Source organism: Calliopsis andreniformis, chromosome 2 (genome assembly GCF_051401765.1).
Source record: "Calliopsis andreniformis isolate RMS-2024a chromosome 2, iyCalAndr_principal, whole genome shotgun sequence".
In the NCBI taxonomy this organism is placed as follows: Eukaryota; Metazoa; Arthropoda; class Insecta; order Hymenoptera; family Andrenidae; genus Calliopsis; species Calliopsis andreniformis.
The window spans coordinates 1,490,872-1,503,868 of NC_135063.1; the positions used below are offsets into that span (position 1 = coordinate 1,490,872).

The 12,997-nt window shown below is 31.5% G+C and overlaps 1 protein-coding gene across 1 annotated transcript in view; it reads right to left on the minus strand.

The window, feature by feature from the left end:
- The window catches only part of Chat (Choline acetyltransferase), a 137,183-nt gene that overhangs the window by 91,589 nt on the left and 32,597 nt on the right, over positions 1–12,997 (minus strand). The window contains exon 2 of the mRNA XM_076387686.1: positions 3,449–3,640. Within this exon, the coding sequence (XP_076243801.1) occupies positions 3,449–3,592 (144 nt within the window). The 5' untranslated portion in view covers positions 3,593–3,640. The remainder of the gene's footprint in view (positions 1–3,448; positions 3,641–12,997) is intronic.

The window sequence follows — 12,997 nt, forward strand, 5'->3', positions numbered from 1 at the left end:
AACTCACAGTCAGTATTTCAATGTCGTGAGTTTAATACAATTCTAAAAGTGGCGAAAAGTAAGGAATATAAAATATATGTTCATATAACGTTTTTTGTTTATTTTAGTGTGTAGATTCATTTTATGAAATATGGACATAAAAACGTATCACCGCGTATTTGTGTTAATCACCTATGAATATGGCTACTACCAACACTATATGTATGTATATAAAAAGAAATACTGAAAATTGTCAATATGGTGGCATTTAAACGAAAAGATAGCAAACTCATACTAAGGAATCGATTAATTTCTCTGCATAAAAAATAAATAATTGCAAATATTTTATTAATTATGACCCCTGTCATGAAAGAATATTTGTTTCATAAATGTGTAAAATATCATGAAGATGATTTCATTAATTAATTTCAGTACTTTTAAGCATATCAAGTACAACACTATGGTGCTATGAAAAACGTCTTTAAATTTTTATGTTTGAATTGGGTAGTATAACAGCGATTCCTTTGTAAGTTGCAGAATATACTAGGAACGGGATAATTTATAATTTTAGTGTTATGAGAATACTAAATTGAAGTTCGAAAGTCAAAGTACCTGTCCTTTTTTTACATTTATTACATATGTATGTATCTACAGTACACATTCCTCAAACGATTCTGGTTGCACCGACACTTTCTCTCTCTCTTTCTTAGATGGAAGTCACTGAATAAGAGAGTGTCGAAGCGGCCAGAATTATTTGATGTGTGTGTACATCTAGTATAATACCTTCGTAACATTAATATTAAATGATACATTAGCGGCAACGAGTTCAATATAAAAAATGATACACAATTTTTCGATGTACTGTTCGTTTTCTCAAATTAGTAGCCAAACAAATATGCAGTTTATCAATTATAAGAGAAATTATTTCAGTATATCATTTTCGTCATTTTTTATATTCGTATTTATGTTATATCATTTAAAATAGAAAGTGATAATTGATCAGTGTATTGTGGAACAAGAAATAATTCGTCTAACAATAAGATGCAGTGAACGCTGAAAGGAAAACGATGCACTGCCAAGTCAGGAAGCACAATATGTACGTTCTTGTTATTATCGACAAGTGCTTAGCTTTCGTGTCTTATTCTGTTATGCCTTTTACGTTTGGTATCTTTAATTAAATATATTACATGAGTTACGTCTTGTTAGTGGTATTTTACCTTCTGATTGCGGCACATTGCAAATGGAAACGCATCAATGCATATGTTTTTACTGCTTCATACTACCTATTGCGATAGAAACCAAAAAACAAATAATGTTGAAATCAGTATGTACATGTCTCCGATTTCACCGTAGCAAGTATTTGTAGTCTTTGAGGAGTCCACTTCATCAATAGAGGTAATTCTGGATATATGTTTAAATAATTTCCAACTATGACCCATATTGCATTGTAAAATTCAGAATAACACAACCGCAAAACACATTCAGAATTAGAGAAAACAAAGTATGAAGTTAGTACGAACGTGAAGATTTAGATGTAGATATTTATTTGTACTTTTAACTTCAATTCCAGTATTTCCTACTTTCTGTTGGCATATTTTTTAATCTTAAATTCAATGAATTCAAATTCTTTATCGCTTACAAACTCAAAGCCATCCTATATACATATTTCCTTGTGCTTTCAGATAATGGGATACAATAATAAACAGGTATACGATTTATAAATTGATTTTATTATAAAATATAACTATATAGTAACATATTACACAGTGGATTAATCTCGAATATTTATTAATTCTCAATTTTAGAAATTTTATGAAATTTTGATTTGAGAATAGAGGTAATTTCAGCACTTATTCATAAATTTTCAGTGTTTTTTTGTATAATATCATAAATAATGTTACTAATTTTCATGTATTATCATTATAAATAAAAACGTTTAGTATTGTGCACCTCTTTATCTGTGTATAAGTTCCGTACTATTTTTACTGATGAATTACATCGAATAAGGCATTGTATAAGTAAATAAACAATAAACGATGTCAAACATTTGGAAGAATCAGCAGAACAACAAGCACTTATAAAAACAAGATATTTATCTTGTACAAATGATAAACAATTTTATACAACACATATAAAGTATTCTTTTACTAGATATTTATGTTTCCAGCTGCGATTTTAAGAGAAGTCATTGTAATAAATATTGAATGTATCAATATTTTATTCAAACTGCTATTGATTCATTTTTATGTTTGCGAATATATTTTACACTACATACATATATGTAAAATCATAAAACCGCGTATTTTTTTCTCTGCTTCAGTAAATAACAAAGTAAACGGAGCTTTTGATAAAATAAATAATATTAATCGTAAAGTTCTATCAGTTGTAAATCTGTATTTTTTATTTATAAGCATATAAAACCGACAATTTTTAATTTGGACTCACATATTTTTTTACGTGAACATTTATTTCTAAGAATATATCCATATTGCTTGTTTTGACTCCAGTGTAAGAATAACTGTATATTCATTTATCTAATCATATGTTTTTATTGTCATGTGTTACTATACACTTTTAGAGCGAAACGTATTGTAACATTTCTAACATGTATTCAACAAAAATGAGTGTATATCAAAATTAATTTAAAATCCTCGAAGAAAAATGTTCTCATCAAAACCTTTAATTCTATACAACCTATGAATTCATTATATTCTAATTTTCAAAAGTATGAGAAAAGTATGTCGCATCTGAATAATAAAAAAGCCATAAATAGAAATTATCTTGTTTATATTCAAAATGGAACTATTTATTTCATATTAAATTTTTGATTTTATGTCATTTTTGTTATTTAACAATCAATATATGGCAAAGTAGTTTGAATGAAAAACAAAAGAGCTGTTATATACTTGTAGTTTTTGCGGTCTTTTCGAAGTTAAACTTTACTGATTTAACTCTACGTGAGTGATATTTATTAAACGAAATGACTTGCAAACATTGGAATGTGGCGATTCCTCATATTTTAGAAAATTTGACGAGACTGCTGTTTGAGGAGTAATCAACAAATCAAGTTGTGGCATGCCAATTTCTAACACGTTCAAGAATCGTAGATTGAGCAAGTAAATTAAGAATTTGAATCTCTTAGACGAATAGATGAAATATTAAATACAGTAAATTAAATAACTCAATAGCGATGTAACTGTTAATGGTTTAAATATAAATGGCTTATTTTGTAGTACACTATATAACTTTCCTTTTCTAAAATCCTTCTTTTCAATTTAGATTTTTATTTTTCGGAAACTTGACGTCAGAGAGTAAACTTTTTTAACAAAAGTGACTCTTGAATCTTTAACTTAAAGTTTGTTCCAAAAGGGAGCAACAATGTGTTTTCAGAAGAGTGTAATATTTTCAACTTAATCCATTTTTATCTCTAATTAAAAACTTTACACTATAAAATATTAGCCACACTTACCCAATTAGTCTTCTGTTGTTTACGTTCCAAGAGACGTTGTTGAAGCTTCGGTCCAGGTCCAGAAAGAAAAGCCTTGACCAAGCTCCTAGTTTTCTCCAGATGATTCGGGGCGATTACTTCAACCTGGGCCAGGTACTTCTGCATCGTCTGCTCCAGAGCCGGAACCGGGAGACTTGGTAGGGTTTCTTCTTTCTGTAATGCGAGGGTAGAGGAAATGGATGATTATAAGGAGAAGAATCGACTATTATATTAATGCGTAGAGAAGGAAATCGATTGAAACGAAGAGTGAATCTATTCGATTAAAATGAGACACACAGTTCACTTGCAACGTTCTTTAGAGATTAATTACTGTCAAGCTGACATTCAGTAATAAAGATCTATTGATGGCGGTAAATGCTGTATGTTCGAACGTTGATGTTGAAAAGGTAAATAAAACCAGACTCGAAGGGATTTCTGATATTTTCCATAAGATTAATGCTATTTTCAAAGATTGATAATAACTCACGAAAATTGTGTATAAGTGGAGAGTATATTTAAAAAATGACATAAATATAGTACACAACAAATTCAGATTCGCTTTGTGATCCATTAAAACGTACATCCTTTATGTATAATTATTCTTAATTATGAACCTTGAAATTTAGAGCAATAATAATGAAATAGAACATATAACTGCTTAGATACACATTATGAAAGAGGTTTTGCATTGTATAGTAGTAAATGTTTGCAAATAAGATATTTTAGTATTTTCAGAAATTATGATTGAAGATTTTCTTTGTAAACAATTTATTTGATTGCAACCATCGTTTTTATCTAACAATTTAATGAATTAAGACACGCGACAGCGTCTCGCGTCAAGTAGTTAAATGGCGCGTAACGCTAGCAATGTGTCTTTTCTGCGACCAAAACGTCCAAAAACTTTGATAACGATTTATTCTTTTGACGCAGTGTGTAATAGATTTTAACGATTGTAATTTAACATGCTCAGTTTCGTCCGACAGGAATACTTTTTTTGGGCTTTCATATTTTTGCCGCTAGATGGCTTCAGCTATGCAGCTAGGAAGCTGTCAAAATCTGTCAAGTTTTGAACGAAAGAATTAATAATAAAAGCTAATATATATAAGAATAATAACAAAATAATAACAGAAGCAGTAAATAAAAAAATCCAGGAACTTTGTAACATGTCCCAACGCGGAGGAAGTTGTTATACAATAAAGAGTGAGTTAATACAATGTTAAATTCTGGAGGAGAGGTTGCTTATGAGTAATCAGATATTATTAATAATCGTTTCAAGAATTAATAAGTATAACATCAAAGTTGTGCCTACTACGATATTGCAAACAGTTTCGAAAACGTACAAAGTTATTAGTGTTATACCTCACCATGACGAATCTATTCATAAAGGATATTATACCTGTCTCCTAAGGCAAAAGAATTCTACATGCATGCATGCTAAGGATTTTAACATTCGTCAGACGCGTTGGTCACGAGGCGCCAGAAACGCTTATATTTGTCTTGCAAAAGATATCACAATAGACTATCAGGAAGCACAGTACATACGTATAATATGTAAGAAAAAGACATGTGGACACGATATATTGTATAGAAATAATAATTTTCTACATATCAATAACAAAAATAAGTGAAATCCCCCCTCAAGAAACACATTTAAAACGTACAACCACCAAGTAGTTGAGTACAGTTTGGATTCTGACAGACAGAGTTAGAACTATCTATCTGCACGTTCAGACAGCCCTGAAATGGTCGCCTCGAATGTTGCCTATGTACTCCTTCGAGGATTTTCGAGTATTTTCGGTCATCTCCGAAATCTTCTAACTCTGTCTGCAACACGTCTTCTGCATTTATTTATCCTCTCAGAGTGTTCTCAGCACAGTTCGCGTTCGCGACGATCCTGTCTGGACGGGGCCTAAGGTTTAATAGACTATATAGGTTTAATTTTTCTGGTTTTCACATGTGTCCTTTATTTGTGAATCCATTTAAAATATTAATGTTTTCTCGTAACTTTCTAATCAACGTGTTGTGGGCACACTGTATAAATGTAGGGGAAACTACTTTTGATTTCAGTACCTTCTTTAAGTCAAATAGATTAACTTTCTGGCGGATTCGTAATTACAGAGATTTAGAGCACCCTTATAAAATGGACAAATACTTTTGATTTCAGTACTTTTTTCGAATCAAATGGCAATAAACAGTCTTTGGAATGTTTTTTATTATATTTTTTTGAAGTTTTGTTGGGTTTCGTTTTTGTGAATTAATATTTTTTGAAGGTACTTTTGGAAGATGTATTAATATCTTTTGGATGCTTTTTGTGGGTTATTTAATATGTTTTGGATACTTTTGGGGGATTAATATATTTTGGACGCTCTTTTGGAAGGATTAATTTTTTTAGAAATTTTTTATGGGCATTAAATTATCGATAAATCATAGCAAAAGGTCGCTGTTCCTTTTAATATTTTATATGTCCGATATTAAAGAAAATAGTTTTTAATGGAATATTATTATAGATTAATTCAGATCTGCTTTTTCTAGAAAATTATGTTACGCTGATCATTTTACAATTAGTTTGATACATAGTTACTGTTCTTAATTTTTTTATGTTAATTATACCGAACAATATCCAATTTTTTAACTTCTATAATTACTTTTCTAAAAGTGTCAAAATACATACCTTATAAAATATTTTAATAAAATTAGTTACCTTTTCTCATAATAAATACCACAAATTTTTAAGTGAACTAATAAATAATTGAACTTCTTAAAAGCAAGCGTAATAATACATTATTTCGGAGTCTTGCATAACAAGCACTGCCTTGTCTTCATGACCGTATGTTTGGGGTCGTTACCTTACTGAAAGCATGCCTAATTTAATAGCACTTTTGGGTACATTAGGTCGCAATACTTCCATTAGTAAAAATTATGTTTCCAATCGCATTATACGTCATACATCTCTTATATTGCGACGTGTTCCCCATTGTATTTGAAGATGAACAAGAAGAAAATTTACTTCTGGAGTCGACTCACAGTCAGTGTAATTGTATGATAATGTTAATCGTAATAATGCACAATCTGTTAATTATGTAGGTATAATGACATTAATGGGTCAAATACTTTTTCGACCTTCGAATTTTAATTTTTGTTATATTATTTTTCTATAACGCAATATTAATAATAAGTTATAGATATTATTTTTGGGAATTGGTTTTGTTAATATGAAGTTACCGCAAAATAACTAAATGTATAACTACTTTTTTAATCACTATCTGTAGACGTTCGTTTTAAGGAAAAGTCACGTTACTGGCTATTTCAGGAGGCCAGAGAATTAGAACGTAAAGTAAAGGAAATTACTCAATGTGTAGTGTCTGTTTTACAACGATATCATTACATAAGACATATACTCATTGTCGAACTTAATTGCTTGCTTGTTTAAGATGAATTATTATTTCAACACATTGTTTATTGGCTAATTTACTTAATCATAGTTTTAGAGTGTAAATTTCTTTAATATGGAACATACAATAATAATAATATAATACAGTATAATGTATAATAATAATAGAATGGTCTAATATTATTTCATCCTCTCGAAAATAACAGGTACTATATTTAATTACAGTATGGTTCAGTTGAAAAACATTCTGTCAAATTTCTTTATATTTTATACACAATATGCAATAGATTATTAGCGCGAGTCAATTTTTGTGCAGTATAGACTAAGTATAAACATAAAGTGAGTTAGTTTTGTTCTGAAGATATACTTAAAGTATTTGCCTATATTTGAGTTTTATGACACAATGTTGTAAACTTGTATATTTTCCTGTTAAGGACTTCGCAACAACTTGTTCTAAAACAAGTTATTCATCATCACATTTTCCACTCTAAAATACAAATTCACACAGAAATAGATTTATTTATATATTATCCCAAGAATTGTATTTATCTTCTACCGTGCAGTAAACACACTTAGTCTATTTAAAATTTGAGAATAGTATTCTATAAGATAGTAGTGTTTAAGAAACGTTTTCTATACTCCATTTCATTTTTATAATATACTTCAGGTACTTTTATACTCCAATATTATTGTACTCATTGTTAGGGAATTTACATTTATTAAATCAATTTAACGCACGTACTTCTTCAGACGCATGCAGTTCTTTGAGACACTTGTTGCGGTTTCTTGTTCCTTAATATTAATTCTCAATATTAATATTAATTAAAATGAAATCCTATTTTCTCAGAAAGATATTTTCTTAGATACCTTTTTTTAGGATAACAGTGATAACAACGAACAATACTGCAATATTTAAACTTTTCCTGAGCATAATAACGCTTCAATAAAGAATGCGGGTCTTGAGTATTTCTGATAGGTGAAATGTGGTTCCCATTTCCACGAATCAACTGAAGACATGAAACTTAAATACAAATTTCATTTATCTTCAGAAAATAATATTGTAACGTGTATACTTTCAACATTGTGTATATTTTCACAAATTATATATGCTCTATACTATTTTATAAACTTAAATTTCTTATAAATGCATAAAGATCCGCAGTCTAATGATAAGACTTGGCCAGCATACTTCAGCATGGTAAAATCCAACATAGCGTATAAGGATCGATTCAAAACGCAGCAGTCAGAAGAATCAAGCAGTACCTGGACTGGAAATGAATACAGAGGCAAAAATCTATGAGGTCCTCGACACGGAGTTTAACAAGTTCAGAGGGGATGCAGTGTACACAGAGACGCGTTCTAACGCTCGTTGGCCTTTACGATGTCACGGCGATTGTAAAATAAAGAATCAATCGCGAAACGAAGCGTGTCTATGGGAGTAAGAGCCCTTAAGGCCGTCACGGTTGGTTGATCAGAATCCCCTTTCGTCGGTTTAACAAGACCAACTTAGTGAACCCGAACATGGTTCGACCCTTCTTCCTTCCTTCTTCATTACGAACACTTCCGGCGAGTGGAACAGAGAGGCTCGTAGACAGGGAGACATTCGTCGGCGTTCGGTAATGGTCTCTTCTCTCTTTTCGCTACGCCTGTTCGTATATTTAGTTTCATTAACTGCGTGGTCCAGGCAGAGGCATGGCAGTCGTGCTCAAGGACGATAAACAACGCTGCAGAATACAGCACGCGTTACCTGACTCGTGCCCAACGACAACAAGGAAGCAGGATGTCGGTGATTTATGTGACAACAGTGTGGTGAGCGAATGATACGCTTTCTACGTATACTTCTTTCCGTTGATTTACAGATAACGTGTTTAATAATAGTGTTTTCCAAGAATTTTGCTTTTGGCGAAATATGCAATCTTGTCCACTGTGACGTTTGTGTCGTAAGACTGCTCTGAGTTCCCAACTGTTCTTTGGAAGAACTAAATTGATTTTGAATATTATAATACTTTCACCATCAATGGAATCATTAGCATCATAACCTTCCTTAATCCTCGGAAGGCGGATAGTTTTCAGAAGACGGAAGATTAAAGAATAGGACTTTTAAACATTGATATAAAAACTCCACATAGGTGGGTATATCACAGTTCTATTATATGGATTATTGTATTTGATCGTTAATAACTGTTGTAGGTAGTTGATGTGGCATTAAGCTCTAATAGAAATAGAAAGACAAATAGTGTTTCTAATGGACACAGCGAATGAGTTTATTTGGCACAAGGACATATGCAAACAAGTTCCAAAATGCTATTTTAACGACTTTTTGTACACGATTTTTTTACATGGTATGTATTCATCGTGTAAAAAGGAATCTAACTATAGTGTGCCTTTCACCGGATAAAGATAGCAATCATTTTAGGAAGATGATAAAATTACCAACGAATTTAAGATGAACAAATACTTTGTAGTTTAATTTGTGACACTTTAGAACAGCATGTATAGATATTTTGGGATTTACTATTTGGTAGTGCATATAGTGATAGGTATTAGGTATGGGTAGTTTGAACTTGAACAGTGGGAAATAAATGTTTTTAATCAGAGTTTATCTCGAACGTTTTATCAAAACAGGGTGATATGTTATTGGTGTCAATCGAGCCACAAATTGAAAGGGTCGTTTGTTTGGTTTCTGAACGCGTCACTAAAAATCCGCAAAAATGGTGAAAGTGTTTAAAGCAGCACATAAGTTATTCGATGCACGAAACGAATCCAGAGAATGCTCGTAACGAGTTCGATTATCCTGCTTGCCATGAGTCAGTTTTGTTCCGAAGGCGGGCCCCTCCCTGTTACAGGGCAGCTCGTTCGTTTCGTACGAGTTTCTACGTAACGGGTGTCTGGATTCCCAGGAGGTTCTCTACTCCCCTTTTCAAGGTTCATTGCTATGCACCGCTCGAAACTCTACTAACGACCTTTGCACACCGGGACCCCAAACCTCCACCCAACTTTTCGATCCAAAACAGCTTATCGAGCCACGCGATTGCGTGGATTTGAAAAACTCGATCCTGGTATCTGGATTTCTTTCGATTTAGCTTTATCGTAGGGAATCAAGGAGCTTATTCCGAAAGTCATCTAAATGTCCTTTTTAAGAAAAAACAAAAGAGCACCTGCTGTTAGTTTTATTGGAGTAAGTCCCAACGTATGTATAACCTGAATGGGAAAATCAAAGTGTTTCGTTATAAAAATGAACCAGTTCTTTGAATGTATTTGGCACCATTAAATTTGGCTTTTAACATGTTGTATATGAATATAATTATTTATTCAGAGAGTAGATATTCGTAAAAGTGCAATAATATTATTGTAAAGGGTAGTAAAAGATAAAATTGTTTTTCACGTTTTTAATTTTTGAGACTTTTATTTTTGATAATTCGATAGATATTAAGTATTTTTGTATTAAAATTCATACGCTAGGATATAATGCGTATAAGTAAATATAAAATTAAGAACGATAACTCAAAGAGTTATTGTTCTAGAAAAGTCTACAGTTCTATAAAACTCTGCTGGTTTTGGCGCCTCTACGCACATGATATAATTTTCCTAACACATATATGTATTATACACAGAAGGGCTGGTATTGAATTATAAGGTCAAGATGTTTTATTCTAGTTCAAGGCATATAACCGTGTTACGACTATACAATTAACAAACTTCAAGGGTTCACACGGAGACAAATACAAGTCCCTTAATATTCATTTGACTCAAATACATCTCTACGATATCCATTCTACTATCGTCGTAAAATTTTCACTGCAAATTTGTGTAACGAAGCTAACTTCATAAGTTAATTACATCAGCCATTATTCAACCATTTATACAAAATTAATTCGGTGTGTGCGAAGTACACGTAGAATACTACAGAATATGCTCAAGAATTAAATATCAGCTGACTGTAGATTAACCTGAAAATTAAGTGAATTCCATATACATACACGCATATGGAATGTATGGAAATTTTCCATAAGTTACTTCTATACAAGTAGTCTGATATCAAGTTTTTATTCATACAAGACAAGTTACGTGAATCAATATTTAGGTTATGATAGTGTGATAGTACTCATCAATCAATGTGTATTTCAAGACAAGGAATAGTTAAAAGGACTTCAACTTCTCTTGACACTTACAAGGATATTTCAAGTCAAGTCACATTGGTCAAGTTATTTATACGATTATGACTGATATTAATTTAAAAAGTTATTGAAAATGAAAGAAAATGATTAAAAGTAATTTTATTTAAACTCAAAATAAGATAGCATGACATAAGTTCTCTCCTTATTGCTAGTTTCTCTAAGTATGTGTTCAAAAACGTGGTTTCTCTTTTACTTTTTAATGCAGTAGAGAAAACACTCTGTTTGAATAGCAGGATAGGTAATCAAATAGTAAAATTTGCGAATAATAAAATGTTGAGAGAGTGAAGCTTTTGTTTTGAAAATGATCATCCGAAAAACAGGTTATTAGTGACGTTTAAGTTGTAAAAAACCTGTCGCTCAGTAATCAATTAACGCGGAAGTTATACTATAGGCGTGAATGGAACGGTACACTATAGGTCTCGCGACGAAAAATGCTTGAATAGGTTTGATCAAGCACCCTCGTTTGTCCGATTCGATAATAATCAATCGGTTGTGCCTTCCATTCGAACCCAGTGAATTCGAAATAATTGCCTTTCCATTCCTGCTGCTCTCCAATTTCTTGCCGTTTCTCCCTGCATGTGCCGTGTTAGAGCTGCGAGTGTCACGTGAGCGTGATCACACGTTTCCTGCGTGCGGCTATTTGTTAATTACGAAAATAAGCCGTATCATCCTTTCGTTGAAAAGCTCGTCAAATACATGTCTGTACGTCCACTCCCACAGTACATTTTGGTAATTGGAGGACAGTAGATTTTGCTAACAATTTATGAGCTAAATTGGAAAATCTAAATTGATTGGAGGATTTAAGTAAAACATGAATAAAGTTATATTGTTGAAACTCGGCGTTTAAAATATTTCTAAAAAATAGTGAAATAGTATAAAATGTACAGATAAATATATTTAGTAATGAAAGTACTAAGTATAACCAGCTAAAAGTGTACACTTGCCCGTTTTTGTAAGATGGATTCAGTGGCGAGCCGTGTTCAAAAATATTGGTTATCAGAAGACAAAGTGAACTCACCCACAAGAGTAAAGGTGTTATTTACTTTTTATAAGAAACAAATAAAATTTTCAAAAAAAGGTACAATTAAAATTTGCAAAATAAGAAGACCAAATGAATTTGTAGGATAAAAGGGTGTAACGGCGGTTACATAAGCAATAATTGGTAGAAAACCAAAATATAAAATAATATATTTATTGAAAGTCACTCTTCATAAACTTAAATGTTTAAACTATTAATTTAATATAAAAATAATCAGTTTTATAATTATTTATTTAGTGAAATCGACAATTAACAAAAACATCGATTTATAGCGGTTACTCGTGATCTAAAATATTGAACAATTTTTACAAGAGTAATTTTCAGGTGAATGCCAACCAGAACATTTAGAATGGACTTGTAGACCAACGAGGTGTATCTGTATTATGTTTCGTTGATGTGGCCAAACTGATCACAAACGATGTATTGTTGATTTTATCTAGACTTTCACATTTCTGTCGTCATCCGAATTACAGGATCTTTTAGCCTTTTTCTTCGCTATTTTAATTTATTTATTAATTTTGTCTTTATTGTCGGTTTCTTATTATTTACTGCAAATGACTTAATAGTTGATAAAACTGAATATTAAATAGCGAAATTAAATATACCTATATCAAAGTTGACTGTAATCCTTTATCTTTATGACATACTGATATGTAAGGTTACACTGAAAAAGACCTTAAAAATTAATACTTTTTTCTCTATGTTATGCACGTGAGATATAACATCGACGACATATAAAAACGTAAAAAACTTGTTTTCTATGGTTGTGTAATAACGACTCAGCCGGGGACAGTTTAGAGACATAATGAATAGTGTTAGAAAACGTAAAGGAGTTACACAAATTAGAAATACCGTTTGTAATAAGAATATTGACTGCCATTCTCCCAATTCTGAATAATAACTGGTTGGAATAAAAAATACAG